Below are 18,192 nucleotides of genomic sequence, written 5' to 3'. Positions count from 1 at the left end.
AGCAACCACACTGTTTGCCTTATCTCTGAAAAGTTACAGCGGTTGTTTTCAGAAATCGATTGAAAACAGCTGCACTTCTTCACTAACAAACAAATTCCTTAAGTTTAAGTGACACGTGCCATTGAGAGGGGAGAGAAACCGACTCCTTTGCCAAGTGCATAACATCATGTAGTGTGGTTAAGAGAGACACAGTATAGGGCTACACTGTACCATGATCCCTTCCTCTAAGACCCGCTCTCTCCTTTCTGTCTCACTTTAACTACATCTGTCTCCCTGTGAGCGGACAAGGTCTGTCTTTTTGTTTCAGCCAAAATCCTCAACACCGTCATGACTTTGCACGGTGGAAAAAAGGCTAAGACAAGGGGAGAGCCGAATCAAAACAACCTCATTAATAACTGTGACTAATGTATTCCAGACGGTTCTTTAAGCCTGTTACTTCACAGAGAGGAGATGCCCGCACTGGGGAGGGGAGGCAGCGGTGGCCCTGGTGTGCGTCGAGACGGTGCCATACTGAGTTGTTTGGCGGGGTGGAATGAAAACACCCGGCACATGAAAATGCGCTGATCTCTCCCCCACCTAAACCGCCAAAATAACTCTGTGGAGACCACACAGCCTTGAGATGACCACAATAAACCAGAACACTGGTCCCAGCACGAAGTGAGCATTTCCCAGGCATCAATACGCTGCAAGGCCAATCCGGGCTTTGTAGTAAACACTAGCGGGTGGTTAATGTCCGGTCCAGAGGAGTTGGGTACGTGATTTTTCTGTTTTGTCTGTTGACTGTGTCTCTCACTGTTTCACTGCCTGTAACTCAGTCTCTCTGAAAGTCTCTGTATACATTTCATTTACACAGTTCTCAGTGCAGCGAGTCCATATTTTCAGAAAACAGGAAATCAAATCTGACCTAAGTACCTCATACTTCTTTTTTTCACGTCAATACTAAAACCCAATACTATGAGGTGATGAATCCTCAACAGCCTACATGATCAGTTCTGCCTTTTAATGTTTGAGATGCTGGAATTGAATATAGAACAATGGAAAGTTCAGTGTTCAATAGGTAGAGCAATTCACCAACAATAAAGACATTGATCTATTCTTTCAGTAAAGAAGTGTATCGGTCTTCTCCTGGAAATAATTCAGTTCTTTTAGAGACCACTCTACCACTAGCCCTTTGTCCAGTGTCCACCAAAGTGTTTTTTTCCCCGAGCTGAAAACACCAGGCACTGCTCAGGAGACACCCAGATAGGAACGTTCGAGAGCGCTTTGGAGCCGCAGTATTTTTTAAGCCGAGACACTTAGGTTACGCCTGGTACTATGACTGGAATCGAGGTTCAGTTCAGTTTATTGTCATCAAACATGTTAAAAACGTGAGAGAACGAATCTTGTTACCCAGGTCCAGCAGCGTACAGAATAAATAACCTTTAAGATAAACCTATAGTAAATAATTGAGTAACCTAAAGGCTATTATAAATACAACACATAGTCAAAACACCAAGCAGCATGTCAATGTGCATAATAATGCATCAACAGCCGCAAGCAGTCGCAGCAGTATAAAGTGCAGAGGACAGAGTTAAGGCCAGAGAGTTCATAAGCCTCACAGCCTCTGGGAAGAAGCTGCACCTCAGACTTGTCGGTGCAAGTTAGAGTACTTGCTCTGGATCAATAAAAGGTTAAAGAACGTAGGGAGTGATTATGGACCTGTTGGTCATGTGGGTTCATGAGAGGCAAAATATATAAATTAACACTGAACAAAAATTTAAATTCAACGCTTTTGCTTAGATTTTTTTTTACAGGTTTAAGTTAAAGGTCTAAGATTTTTTTAATGAACAAGATTATATTTCAAAATTTGGTCGTAAATTTGTTAAAATCCATGTTAGTGAGCACTTCCTCCTTTCCCAAGATAATCCATCCACCTGACAGGAGTTGCATATCAAGATGCCTATTAAAGAGCATTACTACTCAGGTGTGCAGTGGGATGGTCACAATAAAAGACCACTCTAAAATGTGCAGTTTGATCACACAACACAAAGCCACAGATGTCTCAAGTTTTGTAGGAATGTCCATCAGAGCAGTTGCCCGTGAACTGAGAGATAAGCAGTCTCGAATTATGTGTCCTTTAATTTGGCAGTACATCCAACCAGCCTCATAACTGCAGACCACATGTAGCCACACTAGCTCAGGACCTCCACAACCAGCGACTTCACCTGCAAGACTGTCTGAGACCGGCCAACCAGGCAGCTGATGCAATAATTAGTTTGCACAACCAAAGAATTTCTGCACAAACTGTCAGAAACAGTCTCAGGGAAGCTCATCTGTGTGCTTATCGTCCTATATGACGTCCTATCGTCATAACCACCTTGTGGAGTCTTGAGGCTGATCGGATGTACTGCCAAATTCAGGAAAACATAAACCTGTAAAAAAAATGGGAGCTAAAACAACAGTGCTGCGTTTAAATTTTATTGAGTATATTTACATGTTTCTCCTTGATTGTTGCTGTTGTTGTTGTTGTTCAGCACTTGTACAGGTATATTTTGACAGCTGGTCTTCATGGTATTTGTCCCTCCTCCGCTGTGACTGAACAGCTTACGTGACAGTGACAAGAGCAGCGTTTCAAACAAAGTTAAACGTTTTTCAGCGCTTAGAAAACAAGCGCCAAACGGGCAACGCTCAGCAGTGAATAGACACTCAGCGCCTCGTCATGCTGTTAAGAGTTTGCATAAATGTACCATGCTCCCATTGCAAAGACTTAAAAAAAAATATGCTGGCCTCAGAAAAAAAAACACTCTGGTGGACACGGCCCCTAAACACACTGAAACTGCATCATCTTACAATTCACAGATGAAATTTTATGGTGTCTAGAATGACAAAACTTGTGGGATGTTCAATTACACTGATTTGAAAAATTATACTTAAACTTATTATAAAGTAATTACACAATAATTACTGTCTAATTTTCAAACGTGATGGGGACATAAAAACATTATGATATCCCAGCGCTGTACTTTAACTCATGCTGTGAGGTGCACAGGAAACGATTGTTATTTTTCCACACAAGGCAAAACAGAGCAGCCTTCTCATTAGCTTGTTGTTTACAGTCTCACCTCCTCCTCCTCCGTTTAAATCCAGTATAAACAGGAGAATGCCCAAAAGGCTTTACAGTATAAACTGTGGGAAAATATCACTAATCACGACACAAAGACCAAGAGGTGGAAGAGGAGAACAGGGGGGAGAGGAGTAACATGGTGAGATTATTCTCACCCATAAACCACTGGTACATAATATAATGCACTGGTAGGAATATTCTCACTGACTAGATAAGGATTAGCCAGGCGGATTGTTCTCCGCCTTTCATCTTCCAAAGCGTGGGTAAAAAAACCAGTATCCTTTAGATGAACCCGGTTCTTTACAACAGTAATAAGAATGAGAGAAAGCGTGTCGAACCGTACCTTTCAGCCGAAAGCTTGGGAATTCCACAGGAGAGTGGAACAGCTCATTATATTGAGTAATTTATTTGCTTAGCAGCTGCCCAAGGGGAAGTAAAAAGTTTTAACATCCAGAAAATTCTGTAAGTAGTCCATTTACAAAGCCGAGCTGTCCCCCGCAGCAAATGAACACCATCCCCCCTCAACCAGGCTTCCACAATTAAACCAGGCCACCGGAGCCAAGATTGTTTTCCTGCCCAGCATCAAGTACGCTCATCCTGCACAATTACTGTCTTAATTGAGTTCTGTGATAAACAAGCAGAAGTAGGGAACAAGAATATTAAATACTGCTGACAATTGACAGTGTGTTAGGGGGGAAAGAAACACAACGAAAAACAGATCCTCTTGGAGAAAATGGGACCATATGGAAATATCAGGGGTTATCTGTGGGTCTGAAAGGAGAAGCCAGTGCAGAAGTGCCTCAAACCTGCGTTCTTTCTAATGACCAGCAGAGGGGGACTCCACTGATTGCAAAAATAAGTCCAACTGTAGTAGTCTATAAGAAGATGACGCTACAGTAAACATTTTCCTAATTAGTTAATGGTCTAAATTGCTCGTTTCAAGTCGTCTTCAGCACAGCATGATGTTCATTTTATAAATGATGCTCCCATTTAGAATAGAGTTTAGGGCGTAGCAACTTTGTGATTGACAAGTCGCTACCACAGGGACCTGTCAATCAGGATAGAGGCATAGCAATGTGTCATCGACGATGCTTCACTCTGGGCGATATGGACAAAAATGCATATCTCGATATTTACTGGCTGAATGATCCACTGACATTTCCTTTAGTGCCACCAGCAGGTCAAGGTTTTTCCTTATCCTGTAGTCTCACAAAGTCAGATCTATGTCCAGACTTTGTTTTAGCATTGAAAATGTCTGGCTGAACCCACGATATCTCTGCACTAAGGGGGGAAAAAGACTCTGAGTTGTTTGTATTTCTTTAAACCAATCACATGCGTCTAGGGCAACACTAACACCAGGATGCAGTGCCCTTGCAAAGTAGTGTCCAGAAACAGAAGCATAAGGGGAAGAGAACTCCGGCCAATGACAGGCTTCTAGGCACAGTCTATACGCGTGCGTCAGATTAGGTATCCTGTGAAATATCTCAAGATCTACTGAATGGATTGGTACAAAATTTGGTACATACATTCATGGTTCCCAGACGATGACTCTTAATGACTTTGCGTATCCCCTGACGTTTCCACCAGCAGGTTGGGATTTGGTTTTGAGTCAACTATTGGATGGATTGTCCACAGAACGATCTGTAATTGACTTCTCTTCTAGCACCATCATCAAGTCAAATATTCAACGGTTTGTAACTAAATACCTGCAACACTAATAACATTCCCATCATACTCAGCTGTACCTTAACAAATGTTAGCATGCTTTTATGCTAAACTAAGATGGTGAACAAGGTCAAAATTATACCTGCTTAAAATCAGCATGTTGTCACTGTCATTGTGAGCACATTAGCATTAGTATAGCAGCCTTACAGAGCTGCTAGGATCGCTGTAGACTCTTAGTCTTGAGGCCTTTATTTAAACCGATAAAGATCTAACTGAAATCCAAACTATGTTTATTCAGATTCATTTGTGGTTTTTAGTCAGCGCGCAGGTGTTACCTTTTCATCAGTATCCCCAGGGCTTTAACACTCAGCATGGTGAATGACATAAGCAATATGTCTTTTAAACAGAAACTTATTCACCTGGATTCTCCCAGAAGTCGGGAACTCACAGGTAGTAACCAGGCAAAGAAAACAAAGTACAATCCTGCAGCGGTGGCTCTCAACAGGGGAGAGCTTAACTTTACACTGACGGGGGCTTTAGAGGCATGTGTTCAATTTCTAACTCAAACACCACTCGGAAACCTCCCGGGGTGCATGATGACAGAAACCTTTCCTGCGGCAGTCCAACTTTTTGAGTTGACATTAGCCAGTGGATTTCTAAACATCTCGGAATTAAATCCCAAAGTAAAATAAATCTCAATATAAACTGCTTGATTTGGTTGTTGATTTTGCTCAAACAGTGCAGAGGCCCCGCTGGGCAGATAAAGCTTGTGTGGACACGATCACCTCATAGGGATTCACTGAGGTTAACAGAGATGTTGCCCTTGAATCCAAGGATACTTTCTGTTTGTTGTTTTTTCTTATTTGGTCTCAGGCACTGGAATTAGCTGTTAATTTAACTCAGCCATTTTGTTTTCCTTTGAGACCAGCAGGGAGCACTTTCTGAATCTAAATCACTTTGATTGCCAAGTAATTAAATGCACAGGAATTTATCTTAATGACACTGTGAGGGAGATTTATCGACAACTGAGAGATTTACAGTAGATGTTGACTCATGGTGCAAAGCAAAGTGGACCTTGCAGTGTCCAGCAGATAATTTACTAAATGTACAGCAACAGACTTTTAATTTACAGCAGGCATATTTCATTTATATTTTAAGTACTGTATGCTATTTTTAGGGATGCAACAGAGGGAACGAGTGGCTCTCTCACAGGATACAGTCAAAATATGTACAAAAATGTCTTACTTTCAAGAACTGAGGAAAGCTAACTTATTTTTAGGTTGACAACCACAGCTTTTTTCCAAATTATATAATATGTTTTGAAAGGAGCTGTATCAGGAAATCTTCTAAGTAATCCCTCAGTTGAAGTCAAAACATCAAAACCACAGAATACTGGAGTTTGGAAGTTCACAGCATTAATATGCTGTGATGTCTTCCTCTTAGGCTGCTCGAAGGAGATGATCTCTCGTGGTTATTAGTGCGGTATGCTGATGGAAAGTGCAGCATATCACGCTGATAAGAAGAGGAGGAGAAGAGAAAGAAAACTCTCTTCATGCGTCTTTGTTCATATTTCTCTTTTCCCCCCGTTGCCTCTCCATTTGGATCTCCCTCTCTCTACCCGGCCATCCCTCAGCCTCACCCATGCAGCCGTTTAATCTTTAATAACCTGATGTTTAACAGGCGAGGGATCTTTGTTGGTGGGTGATGTTACTTATTTTAGAATCCATTATACCTCTGGAGTCTCCTCCATATGGGGTGAAATGCCTTTTCTCTGTTTAACTGTGCTAAGTCAAAGTGAGGGCCGTTGCAGGCTGCAGTCGTATAGTTACATAAGGTTGCTGTCGTCAAAGTTCTTCTCAAAGGAACCAACTGTCAAATAATTCAAATGAACTGAGCAGCAACACAATGAATAGCTGACGAATTATATAACTAACAGATGTTTTTGTAATTTCCAGGGGCACATATTCAGGTTGAGCACACAGTACGCACCTTTATGTGTGGAGTATCTCATGCTGCAACACTATGATGCTGTATGAGATTGAATGACTGTCTGGTGTGAAGCAGAATATAGACTCAACGCTTTCGGCTTCTTAGTGAGTGACCGAGGGGTTAACTGTGTGTGAACAACTGTGCTCATCTCTCGGACGCTAAGGCCGCAGAACACACGTGGCACATCCCGCCAATGTCAGGAATGGATAAGCTTTCCCTCCGCTCTCACTTTTAGAACAGCTCTAATGTAGGTCAACGGCGTGCAACACAAGACGCCACAATTTTCTCTCAATGTTGACCGAGTTCTAATACATCACTGGAAAACAAGGTCACTGATACTCGAGAGGGATTCCTGTCTTTAACAGTGAGCCCGATTGTTTCTCATCTTTTATCCGGACAGATGCTTGATCCATCAGTCTCCTTTAGCCCGGAGAGCTCTAACAGGACACGAGTCGAGGACATCTGAGAGAGAGCACATGGGGATGTTTTGACAAAGCCTCGGCCTTGTCCCTGATGAGAGCAGAGAGGCACATATGGAAGGATCTGAATTTACCGCGTGGCTCTCATTTCCTTGCAGTCAGGACGGCCTGTCCAAGGATTTAATCACAAACTTACGAATTTATCATGAACAAAACCATAAGGTCTCAGGGTTGTCACCCGGCTTTGCTCTCACAGAGAAACACCAGAAAACTGCCTGTGGTCATCGGGCTCTACGGTACCTCTGGGCTCACGGTTGAGACAGCAATAGGTGTTACAAGCAAGAACCAGACCTGCAGGAAGCCCCTACAGTAGACGAGATGACCAATAACGTAGGAAAAAGAGAGGTGCCGGGATTAGAAGAGGTCAGACTGTCTGAATTTGAGATTCAAAAGATGGTGTGGGATAATGAGGAGTGTGACAGAGGGGGCATATGGAGCAGAGCCCCGACATGTGCAAAAACATGTGGAAAACGTTTGCAGGCTTAGCAGGCCGTGATCTTTGAGTTCAGGGAGATTCGCGGGGATCGCAGGTCACGTTATCACGTCCGCATATGATGGATGTGCTGTGAAAATAAGGATGATAAAGTGTATGTGTGTGGGTATACAAGCTTCCTGCGTGTGCACGGTTGCATTCTGTATGGTCGAGCGTATGTGTTGGTGCACTGTGATGTGATTTGTGCACCCACTACTGTAATGTATATTAGAAGGGCCGCATGTGTAGGTTTTCTCTCATTAGACGCTTCCCGTCCTCTCATTAGAGGCTCCCCCACTCTTTTCTATTTTCTCTCGCTCTCTCCTGCCGTATGGATGTGGTGCAGGGTGCAGAACAGATGGAAAAAAAGAAGACTGGTGGACAGAGAAGAAAAGCACCTGGCCGCACTGAAATCCTATCACAGTGGGGAAGAGGGAATAAAGGCCCCTGAATGTTCCCTGGGGCCCTCTGCGGACAGAATGACATGTCTTAGAGCTCGCCTGTTTGCCTCCTGCTGTTAAAACATCCTATGCTGCACAGACCAAAGAGGCTACCTCTATCAAGTACACATCACAGAGCGTTATGGGGTCTAAATGGAAAGATCAGTAATGGAAATTAAGTGATACTGCCTATGGTGCAGGATTAAGTCATGTTGTCTATGATGCCATTTAACAGACGAATGTTGCAGCGATGAACATCTGCTCAGACGCTAATTTGTATTCCATATGCTTAACTAAACGGCTCCTAACAGCAGCCGATGCGGCCATCAATCCCAAAGAATAAGTGTGGCTTTTACTTTAACATAATATTGTGTGAATGCCTATTGTGTAGGCAGACTGTTGACATTTTGCTCTCCCTCTCTTTTCTTCTTTTCTCCCACTCACTCTCTTTCTCTCCCTCTCGCGCTCTCTGCTGCTGCAGCCCAATGCAAACCTTCCTTCATCTTTGTTTGCACAATGCACAATGCAGCAAAAGCCTTGAGGGGGTGTGTTTGTTTTGTTTTGCTTTGTGTCTTGTTCCAGCGCAGAGGACAGTCATCCAGTCATCAGCGTGGCTGTTCCCCCACGTGCGCTGTTAGTCAATTAGAGCTGCCATTAAAGACAGAGGCACCCAGGGAAATAAAGGCAGCGGCGTGGATTTGTCTGTGCTACGCTGATTTCCACCCTTAAACCCTCTCCAGACGAAGAGGCTGCAATAATTGGGATTCTGACAGTGGGTTAGGGGGGACTCATTTCCTGCTCTTCGCCTCCTCCCCTTTTCTTTTCCGTGCAATCATGTCTATCCAATCATGTCTGCCCGGCACCTACCTTTGCACTCGATCCCCCTAACTCTCTTTATCTGCAACCACATTTGGCTGAAGAATTACTGAAGCTTTTCCTCCTTAATCTAATTGCTCTGGGTGCAACTGCAGGAGCCTCTCTTCCAAGCAGCTACTGCCCACCACTGATGCAGACCGTACCAAGACGCAGACATTAAAAAGAAGCATGTTGTTCCAAGTTCTCCTGACTGCAGAGCCTGTAGACCTATGTTCAGGCTGGACCACCCTACATAAACCCGCAAAAATTTCTGCCCAAGCCTGAACCACAGCAACATATTTAATTGGGCCCGCGTCCAATTAAAAACCCAAATTTCCACTGTAATTTTAAATATTAAAACATTTATAACAAGATGAAGTCAACTTGGGTATTTTCAGTGTGGTAACAGATATTTGTGAGACTGATCTTGTGAACCCAGACCTGATTACAGCCTGGGCCGACCAGAACCCCGAGGGTCTAGTTGGGCCCAATTAGGTCTGGGCGGAGAATCAAAGCTGTACCACACTGTAAATAGGGGTGTTTTTGGTTCATTTTGCATTTGATAGCCTGACACCCATTAACCAGTAACTAACTGGTGAATTTTTAAAGAAAAGAAAAAAAAACACAATTATGTGAAATACAAGCGTTTCCCTTTAAGTCCGGCGCTCCATTGACTCAGTGAGTTCCAGCAACATGTTTTAAAGCACTATCCATGTAGAGAGGGTGGAGTTTTAATATTTTATGTTGGCCACCTTCCGGTCTCCATTGGTTAGCTAATGATAGCCACGGCCGCTCTGCACTGTGCACCACCCCGGTTGGGTGGGAGTTAGCTAGTGGCGCCGCTCTATTGGCAAGTACTGCTAGTAATGCCATCCCAGTGACGCCACAGCATTGCTGCTGTACATGGTGACCACCCTCGGATCTACCCCGAGGTAGCCATGGTGAGTATGCGCCTTCATTTTGAGCCTCGTAACTGTGCTAGCACCACTAGCTGTGCTGACAGTTAGAAAAACGTAACCCTCAGACCAACATGGTCAGAAATATTCCTTGACATCTCAAGCTGTGCCCTAGAAATGCTCATCATCCATGTGACTCACTGACTCGCTGTGGGGCCTGCTGTGCATGTTCAGTTGAATTTGTCCTGTCCTTTATACAGCATATGTATCAGCCTGTGAGAGTGGAGGCAGATTTGAATCTCTGTAAAGATTTAACATCATGGACTGGAATTGTTTCTAAAAATGTGAGTATCTACTAGGTCTGGGTGATATAGAGAAAATCAAATATCACGATACTTAAGCCTACATAGTTATGAACTTACTCTGTGACTATGTGGACCTGTAGAGTGATGTATGAGGACATATGTGTGATATGTTATTGTTTGTTAGTTTGTTTCCTTCTCTTTCCTTCCAGACTTATTTGTTAATTTTTCTTTATGTACTGTCGTCAACCTCCGAATTATAAAAAATACGTGCCTTGTATTCATGTATGCCAGGAAAATAATATATGTATGCCGTTTACCGAGTCTTTCAAACTGATAAAAACTTGAATTATTTTAAAAAATCACAATATTTTTGACTAGATGTCTCGATATAGATGTTGCAACAATATGTCAGATTGACTATTGGTACTTTCACAAAATATTTAAATTTCATCAAATAGTTATTGGGATATTAGAGTTGTTCCAATACCGATACCAGTATTCGAAATGCCTCCAATACTGCCTAAAATCCTGGACCAGGTATCGACAAGTAGACTAGTCTAAGCCTGTAATCCATTAATAAACTTTAAAGTAGTTTTCCACCTGGATAAAATGGCTGTTTTTCCACATATCGATTTGTCTTTACTGTTGAGGCATCCAGTAGCTCAGTGGGTAAAGTGGGCGTATTCTGTACAAAGGCAATGTCTTTGCTGCAGCGGTTGCGGATTCGATTCCAGCCTGCAGCCCTTTGCTGTATATTACCCCCTCTCTCCTGCCCCCTTTCCCGCTTAAATACTGTCCTGCTGAATACGGCAAAAGCCAAAAAATAATTGGCTGTTTTAAAACCGTAGCCTGACCATAAGACGTCAGCAATGGTGGCAGTATTTTACACTGGATGATCCCACCAGTAAAAGGGCAACGTGTTTAGTGGTATATAGCTGTTCATTTTTTATTTAATGTGATAGTATCGGATTGGTACTTGGCATTGGACAAAGGATTTGCAAGGTCAGGTATTGGACTTGGTACCAGGAAGGCAACAATGATATAAGGACAGCTTTCTAGTGGATATAAAGACTACTGTAACTGTAATGCAGCCTTTAAAACCAGGAAAAGAGAATACTTTCAGCATTACAATATCCAAAATCTAAGACAATATCTGACATCATATCAAGATGTCGATACAATAAATATGTTGCCGAGCTTTAATATTGACAGTAAAACACTATGCAACACGCAGAATTTATGTTTATGTCATGTTTTTTTATGTCCCTAACTTGTCTATACACTCTAAGGACGCTAAGAATTCCTCTTTCTCAGGCAACCAGATTGGTTCCGCAGTCGAGATCATTTCCCACATCATTATTTCCACTGCACACAAGCAGAAGAGCATGCAGAATGTGTAACAGTTGCACTTTTTTTTTTTCATCCGCTGTCATGCTGTGTGATGTTATGTGTTGACAATTCTCCCTACAAATCTGGGCCACAGGGCCACACAAACTACGCTGCTTGTTTTACGCTGCTTTTCATTTTCTCACCAAATACAGTCATTAACAAAAACACAACAAAAAGATGAATCAAGCTGTTACTGTCGCTGTGTGACAGATTGTCTCCATCTGAATCTTCGCTGCACTATAACACGAGCCACGCTCCCACAGCCGAGACCCTTGAACTCACAGTACCGTGGGGTTAGATGATTAGATTACAGTGAAAAAGCACACATGGGCATTGTTAAGGGAGTTTGCAATTCCACCCGTGAACATGGCTTTCATTGTGCCGCACAGAGGAGAATGCTTTTCATTCTGGAATGAGCAGCAAGGGCAAACAGGACCTCGTGTGTCTCTGTGGTGCACCATCTCCTCAAGGCTCTGAAGGGAAGAGGGATCTCTCTTTTCAGGGCCGTCCCTACTGAAAGGCCCTGGTGTGGTTCCATCACTCCCAGCACTTCTTAGAGCGGAAACTTAATCTTACTTGTAAGACAATCGCATAGAAAAAGGCCTCAGCAATTTGATGTAAGCACCCCCTTCTACTGTCAATATTTTGACAGATTTCATGACAGCATAATTATTTGCCGGGATCCCTGCCAAGGATTTAATTGTTACATGCGTAATTACACGTTTAGTTGCGGAGATGTTGGAACAAAGCATCGGTTGCGTCCTTAATATTACAGTACAAATAGTCTCTTTCATCTCGGCTGCTTTATGCTGTCTCTGTGGCTCCATAATCCAGCCATGAAAGGGGATATCTTACAAACCCTCCGAGGGTACCTCTCACAAATCAATTCATTACCCCATAATATCGGCAGGCAAAGGCGCATCTTTCATAGATCAATTCATTATCCAACTTCTGGCAGTTGAAAGGCGGTGACTGACCACAGTTTCTAGTACTGATATCAGCTTTCAGTGTTTAGGAGGATGACTAGAGAGCAGACCAAGTGGTGGCAGCCTTCCATCAAAAAGGGCTTCTGAACATAGAGGGAACCATAGAATAATATCCTTTTTAACTGTAATGGTTTTATTTTCCTACACACTACTCTGTTGTTTGTACTGAGACTCATAACTATTGTATGGAGCCATAAAAATCCATCTCCGTGTGCAGGGTTTTGCTGCATTCCACAGCTGCACTCTCAGATAATGCATTCATAAAGCTTTAATATTCAGTGCGTCACATGATGAGGGAAGTGACTGAGAGACCGGTCAAAGTCTGTCTGTATACATCTATATGTACTTCTGTCAGGGTCACTGAAGTTTGTCTGTGAGCCCTGCAGTGCTCAGATCTATAATTGTCAATACTGCAGTGGGGGGGTGGGGGATGAAGACAGCATGCTGTCAGTGAGGCTTCTCTTCTGGTGGACGTTTGATATCAAAGCCAGTTTACAGCAGACAGGGAGGAATAAACAGAAGGATAGTCCAACCCAATTGCCATTGTATGTTTCTGCAAAGCACGGATATGTTGCATATGTATGTTATTATGTGCGGATATGTTGAAACTCTACATTTCTAACAATGCCGTGGTTAGTGTGTAGGCACAAAAAGCACTTGGTTATAGTTAGGAAAGGATCATATTTTGGCTTAAAATACCCATCTTTGGCAGCACAAAGAGCTGCTAGAAAAGTGGCAACAGGTAACTAAAAAACACCAATGTTCAACAGCTCAAAAGACACTGGAAAAGCGGTGATGGGTCACTTAAAACAGCTGCATTTGGTGGCATTAAGCAGCTAGAAAACACTATAAAAGCCCAATGTTTGACAGCACAAAAACTGCAAGAAAACCTCAGATGGGACGCTGGAAAACAACCACATTCAAGGCTTCAAAAGCCATTGGAAAAGTTGCTAAAAGTCAAGCTCGTTTGGTAGAACAAAAACCTCTGGATAAGCACCGATGGGTTGCCAAAAAACACCCATGTTTGGTGGCAAATAACAACTCAAAAAGCAGCAACCTGTCGCTGAAAGACACCCACGTACAAGCCCCTGGAAAAGCATTGACAGGTTGCTAAAGATTACCCACATTTGGCAGATCAAAAAGCAAAGAAAAACTGGTGATGGGTCCTTAAAAAACACCCATGTTCAGGGGTACAAAAGCCACTGGAAAAGTGGGGATGGGTTGCTAAGAATCATGCTTGTTTAGTAGAACAAAAACCTCTAGAGAAGTGGTGACAGGTTGCTAAAAGACACCCACGTTTGGCGGCAAATAACTGCTCAAAAAGCAGCAACAGGATGTGAAAATACACTCACATTCAAGGGTACACAAGCCACTGGTAAAGCAGCGATGGGTTGCAAAGAATCACCCACATTTGGCAGCTAATAACTACTCAAAAAGCAGTAATGGGTCACTAAAAAATACCTGGGTACAAAAGCCATTGGAAAAGCCGTGTCAGGTTGCTAAAAACACCCTCATTTGGCTGCAAAAAAATACTGAAAAAGCAGCCATGGGTTGCTAAAAAACAACCATGTTGAACAGCACAGATGCCACTGGAAAAGTGGCAAGAAGTTTCCAAATATCACCCACGTTTGGCAGCACAAAAGCTGCTGGAAAAGTGGCAATGTATCCTTAAAAGACACCCACATTCATTCAAGGGTACACAAGCCCCTGGAAAAAGCAGCAATGGCTTCTGAAAATCAACCGTGTTTAGTGGCATGAAAACCTCTTGAAAAAAGGCATTGGGTCCTTAAAAACACCTCCGTTCAAGGGTATAACAACCACTGGAAAAGCAGCAATGGGTTGCTAAAAAACACCCACGTTTGGCGGCAAATACCTGCTTGAAAAACAGCAACAGGTCACTAAAAACACTTGCATACATACTGGAAAAGTAGCCATGGGTTGCTGAAAAACAACCATGTTCAATGGCACAGAAGCCACTGGAAAAGTGGCAACACCCAATTTGGCAGCAGAAAAGCTGCTGGAAACATGGCCACTGGTTGTGCCGAGGTGTCATCCATCATCCCCTCCACCTCCCAATATCAGCTCATATACATCACTTTAGAAATGTTGATATGATACGTGTGAAACGTCCAAATGTAACGTGTTTGTGGTTTGCAGAATGGTACACTGCCAGCTGGGTGGTCAAAGATGAAAGGTGAAATGCTGCATGCTTTCAGACAAAAACTCTCATGCCCAGCTGTGCAGGCTGTAAACGAATCAACATACTTTCCCCGTTGAGCTGACAGCATTTAATTGTATAATCCCGTTTAGCACAAAAAACACCATGACTGAGGACACCCCTGAGATGTTCCAATCCACCACATGCAGTGAATTACATGCAGGTCAAAAAACAAGCAGATTTGTATAATAATAGGGATGTGGATCCAAAGTAGCTTGCTATAGCAGAAAGTAGCTGTCTTCACGTGCCTCTTATTGGCCTGTATTCCTTGAGGAGGAGCTGGTGCCTGTCCTCATTAGTAGTCATTGAACGGGCCTGGCAGTGTTTGGGAGGCAGCACCCATCACGTTTCCCCTCCCAGCACACAGACACTGGGGGATGTGTTGTAATTACAGGCGCACATAAGAGAGGCAGCGCCACACCGATCTAAAACGCAGGTGGGTGGTTTGTTGTGCTGAGCCGGAGCAGCACGGCTCCAGTCTGCAGGCTACACGCTGTCGTGCTGTTTCGAGTGATCAAGATCCCTAAGCACGTTGACCAAATACCACCTGCCAGACTGCGGATAGGGCATAGCACAGGTAAACGTTGGGCGCATTGATGTTTTGAAAAGCCGAATCGATTTGCCTGTGAGGGATTCCAATTGATAGGAAAATGCAGGCAATTTTGAAAAACATCCTCTTTGTCCTCGTGGATGGAAGGAGGCATTCTACCAACAAAGGATCGGCGCGGAAATTGTACAGATTCAAGATTGCTGTTCTTATTTCTTTGAATTTCTGTTAAGCATGAGTTCTGTTAGATATGCACACAGGTGCTTCTCCGTAGGCTGAAACACATTTATATCATTTCTACTCTGAAAAAAGAAAGCATTTAAATGTGTGAGAAAGATCCTAAACATGTCCTGTTTATACAATCACACTCAAAGTGCAGTTAATGCACTTCTTTACATATAGATAAAAAGACTGCCATCTTGTAATAGACTGGAGGGTAATTACTTTAGGGTATGTCTGTATAAACAAGTCAAATTTAAGACTTTTAAGACCCTTTAAATACCACTTTAAATTACATTTGAAACCAAATTTGCATTGGAAATACACACCAAAAGTAACACACTGATGTCAGTTCAAAATAAACAGAAATGTTATAAATTAAATATATAAATTGGTTTTATTTTGATTTGGTGGCAAATAACTGCTCAAAAAGCAGCAACAGGTTGCTAAAAAACACCCATGTTTAAGGGTACATTAGCCACTGGAAAAGCAGTGATGGGTTGCTAAAAAAAAATGCCACATTTGGCTGCAAAAAACTGACTGGAAAAATGGCCATGGGTTCCTAAAACACAACCATGTTTAATTGCACAGAAGCCACTGAAGAAGCGGCAACAAGTTGCTGAAAAACACCCATGTTTAAGGGTACATTAGCCACCGGAAAAGCAGTGATAGGTTGCTAAAAAAACACCCATGTGTGGCGGCAAATACCTGACTGGAAAAGCGTCCATGGGTTGCTAAAACACAACCATGTTTAATTGCACAAAAGCCACTGTAAAAGCGGCAATAAGTTGCTGACAAACACCCACATTTGGCAGCATAAAAGCTGCTGGAAAAGTGGCCTCCACCTCCCAATATCAGCTCATAAACATCACTTTACAAATGTTGACATGACAGAAGTAGAGGCATTATGCACATACAAGTGCTGTGGGTAAGTTAAGGCATTTCATTAGTAACTTTGTAGGTTATTTAAGATATTTTAAGACTTTATTAAGGCCTGCAGCCACCCTGTACTACAAACAAGGAAGAAATGTAATAAATAAATTTGTGTTATTTTGATTTGCGAACAATGCTGAGCAGCTCCCCTCCCTTTACAGGAACAAACATGTTTCGCAGTCACAACATCAAAAGGCTGCAGTATATTTTCAGATCAAACCCGAGCCTGAATTATCATGTGAATTGCCACATTCAGCGGAGTATTTCTGCTGGAAAAGAAATAGATATGGGTGCTGATCATTTTTATGGAAATATGATGACTTCAGCTAAATAAATCTATGCGCAGGATGTATACCTTCCATCATGTTTTTTTAATACATGACCGTACACACAATCTCCCCGCTGGAGATCCATAAAGGTGAATCTTATCTTATATCACTGGCTCATACCATCAGCTGAATGGGAATGAATAGACGCCAGGAACAGCTTATACTGGAGAATAAACACTGTAAGGACTGTGACCTGTGTTATGATGATTCATAAGCTTAGCAGATTAAATGAAAACATTATCAGAGCAAAACATACCTCGACAAACAGTCCCGTTCTCCACAGCCTCGTTCCCAGCCTTGCACATACAGCGTCCGATGGGTACCATCCACTCTCCATCTCCGTTGCAGTACAGCTTAATGGGCACATCCACCTCCTCTGCGTTGGGGATGCAAACACCTCTTGCAGCCACCAGGGAGGTGCTCTCCGCTCCTGAGAGCGTCTCCTGGAACAGCGCCCCGTTGGTGATGATTCGGGGGCACTTCCGGTAAAAGACGCGCACAGCGATGAGCGACATGCAGCCGCCGTAGTCCTGGAAGGCCAGGTAGAAGCCATTTCGTGACACTGGGCCGAAGCTCCGAACCTCAGTGTTGATCTTCATCACTCTGCCCCCGAGGTCCACTTGAGAGAAGCTCTCATCTGCCGCGATGGTGTCGACTTTGATCCAGGGATTCTCCATCCAGGCCGGCGAGGTCCTGGTGGCTGTGTCGGCGTCAGATTCATAGTAATACAGGTTAAACGTCTCTTTACAGGAGCCCGGCACGTTGGGAATGCTACTGCAGTCCCTCACCGAGAACTTCATCTCCACGTGGATCCGCTGAGCGCCACGACGGCGGATGTACTTTGTCCGTACCCAGTTGTTCTGATTGTTGTCGAAAACATTGCAGACCTGGTACGTCCGGATGGTGTTCATGTTTTCATCATACCCGCTCACCTCCTCCCACTGTGGGCCAAGAACAGACACAAACAGTGAGTTAACATTTTGACATTTACCTATGAAAAAGCAGTCTGCTTTAAAAACAGAATTTTATGGAAACAAAAGGTAATTGAGGCGATAGTTATCCCGCTTCATTCAATTAGGTGCAATTCAGCTGTAAAGCAGTAAACGGTCTGCGTGTTTCCCATTAATACAAACTGTCATAAAGCCCCTGCTGATACCTATTCTGCAGCAATAACAAGAATGTTCTCATGCATACTTTATAATACTTTGATTACTGGGAGTCATCAGCTTAAGCAATGTTTTGATTAAACTGATTACATGGTGCAAAGAAAGAAAATATCTCCAATAACCCAGTTTACACGACTGCAGCAGGCGAGTCTAAAGGAACAAATGAGAACCAGCCTCTCCAGCATGTCCTGCCACTTCTTG

The 18,192-nt window shown here is 43.1% G+C and overlaps 1 protein-coding gene across 5 annotated transcripts in view; it reads right to left on the bottom strand.

Moving 5' to 3' along the window:
• The window catches only part of ephb2b (eph receptor B2b), a 184,360-nt gene that overhangs the window by 87,201 nt on the left and 78,967 nt on the right, over nt 1-18,192 (bottom strand). For all 5 annotated transcript variants that reach the window (XM_050038814.1, XM_050038816.1, XM_050038815.1 and 2 more), the window contains exon 3: nt 17,082-17,766. In XM_050038814.1, the coding sequence (XP_049894771.1) occupies nt 17,082-17,766 (685 nt within the window). The remainder of the gene's footprint in view (nt 1-17,081; nt 17,767-18,192) is intronic.

Source organism: Epinephelus moara, chromosome 24 (genome assembly GCF_006386435.1).
Source record: "Epinephelus moara isolate mb chromosome 24, YSFRI_EMoa_1.0, whole genome shotgun sequence".
Taxonomy (NCBI): Eukaryota; Metazoa; Chordata; class Actinopteri; order Perciformes; family Serranidae; genus Epinephelus; species Epinephelus moara.
The sequence above is the reverse complement of the archived record's forward strand: the minus strand, read 5'-3'. Positions and strand labels throughout refer to the sequence as shown.